The following is a 9,479-nucleotide window of genomic DNA, read 5'->3' as shown; positions in this document are numbered from 1 at the left end:
ACACACACACACACACACACACACACACACAGAGAGAGAGAGAGAGACAGAGAGAGAAATGGAGAATGAATAAAGCTATCTTTCCAATTCCTAAAGTCCAGACATCCCAACCAAAGCAGGTCCAGCTCCCCCAAACAACTCTAGAGCTGAGGACAGGATGGGAAAGTTCCATCATCAGGGCACTCAAGCACGTGCGTTGAGACACTTTAATTTTGGCGCTTGTACCCCTGCGTCGACCAAAAACAAATAGTAAGCAACCGGAAGAAAAGTTAGAACAAAGTTGAACCCCAGCCTTCAGGTTTAAGCCCCACTAGTGAGAGCAACTTTGCCATTAAGTTAACTCCGCTCGCGGCGAATAGAGCAACCCTACAATATCCGTGATAACGATGGGCTCTGGGAGCCCGGGCATGCAAAGAGAAAGTGAGGGGCGCGTAAGGTGGCCGCGAGCGGCGAGGACGGTGGCCTACACGGGGATTAAGGACATCTATAGGCTTAAGGAGCAACAAATTAATTTACACAGTTCTGGGAGAGCCCAGATGGCCTTTAATTAATCCCTTCAAAGGGAGGCGCTGGGCCCCGCGCGCCGGCTGCCCGCTCCATTAGCTCCATTTCGCGAGGGCCGGGGCCCTTGGGGGTGGAGCGCCTGGGGGGCGGGGGGGAATATGAACTGCTTTTCCATAAAAGGGCCGAGTTTTCATTATTCTGTTCTTTAAAAAGTCACCCCCCCACCCGGCGTCTCTGCGCCCCCTCCCTTTGCCCACCTTATTTAACACGGTTAGTTGGGGAGTCAGGAACCCCGCGGCCCGGCGACAGCACCTCCCAGGCCCCGCCCCGCCCCCCCCGGGACTGCGGGGCGGACCCGCGGCGGGCGCTGCGCCAATCAGGGGCTCGGAGGGGGGCCTGGGGGGCGGACGCGGGGCTGCCATTGGAGATGGGGCTCCCCGCCGCCCCGCACGGCCGACCCGCCAGTTCCCATTCCGGACACAGGTCCTCCGCCTGGGGCCCCAGCTCAAGACAGGAGGGAGCCGCGCGGGTGTGTCATTACCTTTGAGAGCTTCATCCCGACTGTCAGGCCCGGAGGGAGCGCGGGCCGCCGGCTTGGCCGGACGAGCGCGGGGAGCAGGAGCCTCAGGCCGGACAGGAGCAGCGGACCGCGGGCGGATGCGTGCGGAGTGAGCTGGGCGGCGCGGAGTGGCGGCCCCTGGGCCGAGTACAGCCCTGCGCCCCGCATAGTGCGCGCAGGAGCCTGCGCTCTCCCCGGTCTCCCCGGTCTCCCCGCAGTGTTTCCTTCTCCCCCGTTTTTCTTTTGCGATTCTGCACACCGCGGCCCGGAGGGAAAGCGGGGCAGCGGCGGGGACGCGAGCTCAGGGCCGGGCCGGAGGGCGCGGCGGAGGGGACCCTGAGGCCCGCAGCCGCCGCCGCCCCGCCCAGCCCCTGGCTCCAAACTTTCTGGCCAACTCGGCGCGGCGCCCGGCCGGCGGGGCTCAGCGGTGTCCCAGTGGCGGCAAGGGACGGAGGATGAGCGGCCGCGGCCTCTGAGCGCCGAGCGGACAGAGACGGGGCCGGGTTACCCCAGAGCCCGCGCGGCCCCGGAGCCCGACACTCGCTCGCGGCGCCCCGGGAACAGGCGCTTCCACGCCGGCGGGCGGGCGGGCAGGTGGCCCCCGCGCGCCCCGCAACCCCGGCCCGGCGCCCCCCGCTCCCCGCGGCCCGGCCGGGGATGCTGGCACTGGGGACGATGGAGGGCAGCCGGCAGAGCGCTTTCCTGCTCGGCAGCCCGCCGCTGGCCGCCCTGCACAGCATGGCCGAGATGAAGACCCCGCTCTACCCCGCCGCCTTCGCGCCGCTGCCCGCCGGGCCGCCCTCGTCCGCGTCCTCGTCCTCGTCGTCGGCGTCCGCGTCGCCTTCCCCGCCCCTGGGCGCCCCGAAGCCCCCGGCCGCCGTGGCACTGTCGGCTCTGGGTAGCCCCCCGCAGCCTCTGTCGGCCGCCACCCCGCACGGCATCAACGACATTCTGAGCCGGCCCTCTATGCCAGCCGCCTCCGCGCCGCCCTCCGCCGCGCCCTCCGCATCCGCCGCCCCCGCTGCCTCCGGCCCCGCGGGGCTGCTGGCAGGTCTGCCCCGCTTCAGCAGCCTCAGCCCGCCGCCGCCACCCGGCCTCTACTTCAGCCCCGGCGCCGTGGCGGCCGTGGGCCGCTACCCCAAGCCGCTGGCCGAGCTGCCCGGCAGGACGCCCATCTTCTGGCCCGGCGTGATGCAGAGCCCGCCCTGGAGGGATGCGCGCCTGGCCTGCGCCCCGCGTGAGTACCCGCCTCTCCGCGCGCACCCCGCACCCCGAGTCCCGCGTGCCCCACTCCGAGGTGCGGGCAGTGGGCTCCCGAGGCTCTGGACAGGCCCGCGAGGCCGGGACAGCTCCTGTAACCCCCAGTGCCTGGCGCGGCTCCGCGCCCGCCTGGGTGGCCTTCGCTGCTGGCACCTGCAGGGCGGGTCCTCGCTGCAGAGGGCGAGCGGGCACTGCTCCGCCAGGCAGTCCCGGCCGCACCTCGCGCCCCCCTGAGTCCTCGGGAGACACATCCCGCCCCACGCTGGCTCTCCGCCTCGGGCACGCGGCGCTTTGAGGGGCGCTTTGAGGGGCCCATGATGTCGCGCCCGCAGAAAGTCCCAAGGAGGAGTGAAGTGGCTTACTAGGGACCAGGCGCAGTCCTCCAAGGCCCTGCTGGAGGCCATCGAATTGCCCTAGGGCTCCAATTCCGGGAGGTGTAGCCATGCGCCGCAGGGTTTCCAGACTCGCAGGTGCCCCGGTGCCCCCCTAAACCCGAGTTCTAGAAGTTTTCCCCAAGCCTCGTTCCACTCTCAGCTCTCGGGGCGTCAGGAAGGGCTGGTGGAGAAGCAAAGTGGAGTCCAAGGCCTGAGGGCGGCTTGTGCGGGTCAAGGTGTCGGGGAGCCTCTCTATAGCGATTAACCTGGGGGGAACCCTCAGCCAAGGCGACACCCACTCCCCGCTGCCGGCACAGCGACCCGAGGTCGGGGAGCCAGCGCCCTTAGAGCGTGCACCAGGCTGACTGCCCACTTGGGAAAAGACCCCTGCAGGCAGGGACCCAGCCGGCACCCCCCCCCCACTAAGAATCATGGACATCCTAAAAAAAAAAAAATCACACACACACACACACACACACACACACACATTCAATCGACACGGGGCTGGCGATTCGACTCCAGAAACTTTACCAGCGCGTGCACTGCACTGAGATGAAGGGGAGGTGGGGGCTGATGGCTGAGGACACAGGTGGAGGGGAGTCCTCCGAGCTCCCCTCTTCTTCCCAGTCACCGCACCCCCCCCTTCTCATGCTATTTTGTTTTCACAGACCAAGGGTCCATCCTACTGGACAAAGACGGGAAGAGGAAACACACGCGGCCCACCTTCTCGGGCCAGCAGATCTTCGCCCTGGAGAAGACCTTTGAGCAGACCAAGTACCTGGCGGGCCCGGAGCGTGCGCGCCTGGCCTACTCGCTGGGGATGACAGAGAGTCAAGTCAAGGTGAGTGGGTCTTGCGGACTTGGGGGAGCCCCCCCCATGGCCCCTTCCCATGGCGATCACACGCGCCCCCGCCAGTGGGAGTTTGGGTTTGGGAAGTCACGGAGGTCTCTTGGGCTGGCAAACTGTAGAAGAACAAAAGGACCCCCACCCCCATCCCGCCTTTGAAATTAGGTTAATCTAGAAGGCAGTTTGCGCTGTGGGGATCGCTGCGCTGTGAGAGTAGAAGTGTTATGGAACAGCAGACTCGGCCACTGAGATAGCTTCTTGTTTACTTTACCTCAAGAATATATGAGCTTTTGTTTGCTAGTTCAGACCGTCCCTATGTCATAATATCCTAAGGCAGTTGAGCACAGTCGCTCCGCTATAATAAGGTACAGGTTTGAAAAATCACACAACACGGGGTCGGGCTCCCTTAGCTCGGAGAACCTGCTTTTAGCGAAGCTAATCACAGTAGTTTAAGAATAGCATTTTCTTTTTCCTCCAAATAAATTGGCACCAACATTACCATGTTGTGGAATTGAACTCTATTTACAATAAATTTATCAGCACAGCTTACATACATTACTCTTCAGGGCGACCATTTTTAATTATAATGTCACTTACCTTATAATTGAGTTGTAAAGTCTATTCGCAGGGAATCAAATTTTACAAGTCTTGCCAGGAAAAATAAAATGATGGGTGGAGTAAGCTAGGGAAATCAAACCTGACAGTATTCTATATTTCTAGCATTATCTCTTGTGCCTTGGGTTATTACATTTGGTGTGTGTCTGTGTTTTCATTAGTTATACTGTTGCTGTTTAAATTGATCGAGGATAACATTAGCCATGCATGTTTGCAGCGGTGGTACATTATCAGAAGATTATTTCAGGAGAGTTTGCATGTGGCCATTAGGATATTATGACACTTAAAATCATTTTTTGCCGTGGTTGTTACAGAGCCCACTGAAATAATCTGGAGGTCTTTTGTCACTGTAAATAAGTCTCTATGGCTAGAAGTGGATTAGCATAGCTGTATAGAGAAAATGAAAATAGTTTTCTTAACAATTCTGATCTTCAAGATAAAAGTACATATCAGATGAGAAAACAAGTAAGTAGCATAAAGGGAAAATGATTTAATATGATAGAGACATTGACTTTTTTTTTTGATGCTCTGGGCTAAAATAGGTGCACCAAACCTAGTATGTAACACTGCAAATAGGCCTAACATACTTGTGTATGAAATGAATGTCACAGAGAACACTTAAAACCAATAGTAAAATACCTGAAAGATTCTGGTAAAATTTTATGTTTACAAATATCTAAAATGTTCAGCGTTTTTTTTATGCAAGACACAGAAAAATTGCCCTGATGATGCTGTTGCTTGAACTATTTTATAAATATATATTCGCACATTTCTGTTGGTTACCATTAATGAGCTGGGGTTTCTGTTTTGGAGGTAGTTTTTTTTTTTTTTTTACTTGTCATCACTGCATTGCAAGAATAAAATTAGGTAGGGAGGACTTATGCCAGTGTGCATTCAGAGTTGAGATAAATGAAACATACAAATAGCTAAAAGGGAGAGCTAGATGAGAGGTAGTTGGGGGGGGGGGTCAGTGCAGCTTTCTCTCACAAACCATTCTGCACTCAGTCCTCTCAGGCTGAGATTCCTTCACACTACAAATGTATCTAGTCACAGCCACTTAGGGGCAAGTGGAAGAATGGGAGTTTTCTGCTTCCATTGGGAAAGTAGGGAAGCAGGCTCCTTTTCAGGGGGACTCATGCTCAGTCCCCAAGCCTCAGCCAGGCCCCTGAGCCCCTGTTACTATCACTATGGCAACTGGCAGTGAGCTTGTTGACCTGTCACTCACAGGAACCTGGGTCCTGGGTCGACCTGAGTCCGGGAGGTCTCCATGGGGTGGCCAGCGTACGTGTGTGAGGAGGGGGTGGCATCACGGTGCCTGCCGCTGACCCCTCTCGCCCTGCCCCCCTTTTCTCTTCCCTGGACCCTTAGGTCTGGTTCCAGAACCGGCGGACCAAGTGGAGGAAGAAGCACGCAGCCGAGATGGCCACGGCAAAGAAGAAGCAGGACTCGGAGACTGAGCGGCTCAAGGGTGCCTCTGAGAATGAGGAGGAGGATGAGGACTACAACCGGCCACTGGACCCCAACTCAGACGACGAGAAGATTGCTCAGCTGCTCAGGAAGCACAAGCCGGGCGGCGGCGGGCTGCTGCTGCCCGCAGGGGAGGCTGACGGCTCATCCTGAGCCGGGGGCAGGTGCACAGATGTATTTTTATAACTGAAGCATGGGGTCTGAGGGGACAGAAAGGACCCAGAGCGCCCTGCTAGGAGAAGGCCATGACACCTGTCTCCGCCCTCCCGCCACTCCCAGCAGGTCCCCGGCTGCCGCTCCCCCCACCCCATGCCTGCCTGAGCCGTCAGCAGCGGGAAGTGGTAGTGGGGGAGGCGATGGCTAGAAGGGTGGACGTGCTCACGAGGGGACCCGAGGCCACGGTGGGGGTGGGGTCGGCTGCTATTGCTGCAAGAGGCGCCCCCCCACCAACACACACACACACACTGCTGTGCCAGCTAAAGCAACCTGTTGAAGGCTCTTTGTAAATAAATCGTGAGTCACACTGACTAGAAGCTACTTTATTGTGAATATTTAAAATGTAAAATGCTTTCTCTCTTTCTCTGAAAAATTGGTATGCAAAGACGACCCCTCCCTCTCCTATAAAAGCGATTACCCACCCCCACCCAGCTGCCCTTGATTTTGATCTTAATTTGAAAAATGTCCAGAAAGATGGTTCTGGCCTTCCCTCCCTTTTCTTGGTTTGGATTTACAGAAGCCCACCCACTTCTCCATCCATCCTCTACCCCCCAGTTCTCCCAGCCGGGCTGAGAGCGGCGCTCGACCTAGCTGGGCTCGACCTTGCGGGGATGGGAAGTACAAGACCCAGGACTAGGGACCAGGAAGGTCTCGCAGCCTCTCCGTCCCTCTCTGAAATTGCACAGTTGTTTATTGCTATTTATTAGTGGTTTAGAGAAAGTATCCGGGAGGGAGGCATTAATAGCTTGTATTTAATTTAACTCCTTTCTAAATAAAAAAAATGCGTGTTAAAGTAGATGGTGGGAATTGTTACAACTGCTTTCGGTCAGAAACATAAACATCCATTTAGTTGCTGTAATTGAATTCCAAGTGTTTTGTATCATAAGAATACTATAGACTATGTAAATTGCTTTCTTTTTTTAAAGCTAATAATGATGATATATTAGCATCTTTAACCTTTATTAATTTATATAAGGAGTTCGGTTTGTAAAGAGAAGAAAATCCCCTTTGCAAGACCAGTTAAATGTAATGCACTTTCTGTTTCAAAGGATAAATCAAATTAAAAGAAAAGAAAAGAAAAGAATCAGTTTGAAGATGTTTGTTGCCTTGAATGAGAGGGTCTCATATCAGGGATCTCAGATAAGTAACAAGACTACAACATTTTTATACTGGTTTCATGGATGAAGTGACTGTTAGAGTGAAGTCACATCTCTCATCCTCTGTAGTTGGGAAGATTAAGAAGAAATAGAGCTTCACTGTGAATTTCTTAGACTTGCTTAGCAAGCTGTTTCCTGAGTCTTGAGTTGTCTAATTTCTCCTGGATGGCAGCCTTGGGGGGAGAAAGCTCACTTCCATCTGCTTTCGTAACTCCTCTGTCTGGCTCCAGCTCAGCTTTCGGAGTTTAGAGGCCAAAGAGCTTAAGTTGGATGTTAGCACTAGTTTAGTGCTAACATCTCCCCCTGCCCCCATATGGAGTTTGTACGAACCCAGAAGCTGGCAGAAAGACAGGAATCCTGATTTTGCTAAACACCACAGTAAAGGAGAATGCACTTTAAGAAAGCTTCTAGCTGAACTTTAGGATTAGGGAGCAATGTTATAATGTGTGCAGCAGAATATACAAAAGCAAGCAAGCAAACAAACAACCTTGGGAATCCCAGAGAGAAGGTTGTGCCACTACCTGGGGATCTTTTGTTTTTTAGATACTGGGCTACAGGCTAAATGAAATACACTTATCCCTTAGTGTTTCAGGTTAATGAGTTTGTGTTGAAAAGAGGGAAAAAATCAGTAGAATTTAGTAGATTCTTTAGGCTAGCGTCAAGTATAGAGTGTGGGTCTATTCTGTTTTCCTGGGAGAAAAAAGAAAGAGAGAAAGGAAGAAAGAAAGAAAGAAATGTGTTAGTGAAATTCCTGAAGGAAATTGTAGAGTACATTCCTGGTGGTGGTGTAGCCTAGTGGAAAGTAGAACACAAGTCTGCTTGGTTTCTTTTGTCTCACTTGTGAAGTTCTCAATAAACCCCAACTTCTGAATTTTGAGATTCTTTACAACACTAGGACAATTTAAATCCTAGCTCCAAACAATAGTCATTTCTTTCTTTCATTCTCCTTCTCTCTCACCCTTCCTGCTTTCAACTTGCCTTCATTCCTAGTTTGTCTGGCCCACTTTTTTTTGCCCATTTTTTTTTAACAAAAGAATCTGGGAAGAGATGTCAAGTCTGTTACCTACAAATTTTATTACTTGTCAATTTGCAATAAAAAAAAAACCAAAAAAACAACCTTCACTCATACCTTTTCTCCTTGAAAAGCTAAGCAATGTTTTATACCCTCTAATAGAAAACAAAAGAAATTACAGTCTGACTAGAAATGCTATTTCTGTAAGGTGCTAATGAGAACTATTTTTGATTATATCATAATAGCACAGAAGCATCAGAGATCCTGGGACAGAGATTGACACTTTTTCTCAAGACCTAAATGGGTGTTCTAGTATTCCTGCCTAGTCAGTACTGTGGAAAGGCCCCGCTCCACCCCCTATAGGAGCTTTCCCTCTAAGCTCTTTCCCGTACACTCAGAGCCTCTGGAAGTGTGAAAGTTGGCGGCCAGTCTCCTTTTGATCACTGAATATGCAGAGGCCATAGGGTCTGCAGGCTCACCAGCCCATTACTGGAGGCTCTGAGCTGTCAGGGCAGTAGACAGGGATGGGCAGGGACACACTGCACTGGCATTTGCTCTCTCTTTCTCTCTCTCTCTCTCTCTCCAGTTGACTGCCGCAGTGACCTGAGGTTTCCAGTTAATTTACTTCCACCAGGATTCTAGCTGGCCACCAGTTGCAAACTGATCCCATAAAAGTGAAAGTAGGGAGGGGAATAGGGGGTGAGTAGACACCTTGCACAGCTATGCCTTTATCCTTGCTGGTTTGGTTGGGTTCCATGCTTGTGCAACAAGAATGTTTTTCCCAAGAGTTAGCGTAGTGAATGAAGCTGAGGAAACATTCTGCAGCTCAACAAAGGAGAGTGAAGATCATTTTTCATTTTGCCTCAACATTTTAGTGGCATAAATGAGCCAGAAGATCGATTAAGTTGGCCAACTGGTAGTTATAGCTAACAGGGTTATGATTTGAAAACAAAAGTAACAGCAAGTGGCCTGGCTTTATTTTTTTTTATTACCTTTCCAGTTTTATGGAGATATAATTGACATCTAAACATAAGTTTAAGATGTTAAACATGATTCAATACAGGTATATATTATGAAATGGTTTCCATAGTTAAGTTTAGGCAATCTCCATGGCCTCATATACATTTAATTTTTGTCTAGTGTCAAAAACCTAGACTATCTGCTCTCTAAGCAACTGACAAATATAATGGTATTGTGAAAACTAGTCACCATGCTGTTCATGATGTCTCCAGATGTTCTATACCTTTTGGTCACTTTTACCTGTTCCTTTTCCCCTAGTGGATTACTCCTTTAAAACATGTACACAAACAGTGAAATGCCAATATAGAATGTGAAAGGAGAAAAGCAAAGACTTCTCTGTGTGATGATGAAAGAAAGTAAAAAGTGATTTTTCATTTTTGATTTGCAGTGTGTGTTTTCCTAAAAAGGCAAAGTCAGTGAGGGTGGATGTGGGCCGCAGAGGGGTGGG

General features: G+C 52.3%; 1 protein-coding gene across 1 annotated transcript; it reads left to right on the top strand.

Annotated features, from left to right (window-relative positions):
• Window positions 1–964: 964 nt before the first annotated feature.
• On the top strand, window positions 965–6,211 carry NKX6-1 (NK6 homeobox 1). Its single transcript, XM_007525027.2, has 3 exons — window positions 965–2,300; window positions 3,366–3,538; window positions 5,528–6,211. The coding sequence occupies exons 1-3, from the start codon at window positions 1,721–1,723 to the stop codon at window positions 5,777–5,779; spliced, it is 1,005 nt and encodes a 334-aa protein (XP_007525089.1). The 5' UTR covers window positions 965–1,720; the 3' UTR covers window positions 5,780–6,211.
• The last annotated feature ends 3,268 nt before the right edge of the window (window positions 6,212–9,479 follow it).

The sequence above is a fragment of the Erinaceus europaeus genome, chromosome 3 (assembly GCF_950295315.1).
Source record: "Erinaceus europaeus chromosome 3, mEriEur2.1, whole genome shotgun sequence".
NCBI lineage: Eukaryota > Metazoa > Chordata > Mammalia > Eulipotyphla > Erinaceidae > Erinaceus > Erinaceus europaeus.
This window is presented reverse-complemented; position numbering and strand designations above follow the sequence as displayed.

Coding starts and splice junctions, on each gene's coding strand:
- NKX6-1 (XM_007525027.2), top strand. CDS start 1,721: ATGCTGGCACTGGGGACGATGGAGGGCAGCCGGCAGAGCGCTTTCCTG. Junction 2,301..3,365: donor GCGCCTGGCCTGCGCCCCGC/GTGAGTACCCGC, acceptor TTGTTTTCACAG/ACCAAGGGTCCATCCTACTG. Junction 3,539..5,527: donor TGACAGAGAGTCAAGTCAAG/GTGAGTGGGTCT, acceptor CTGGACCCTTAG/GTCTGGTTCCAGAACCGGCG.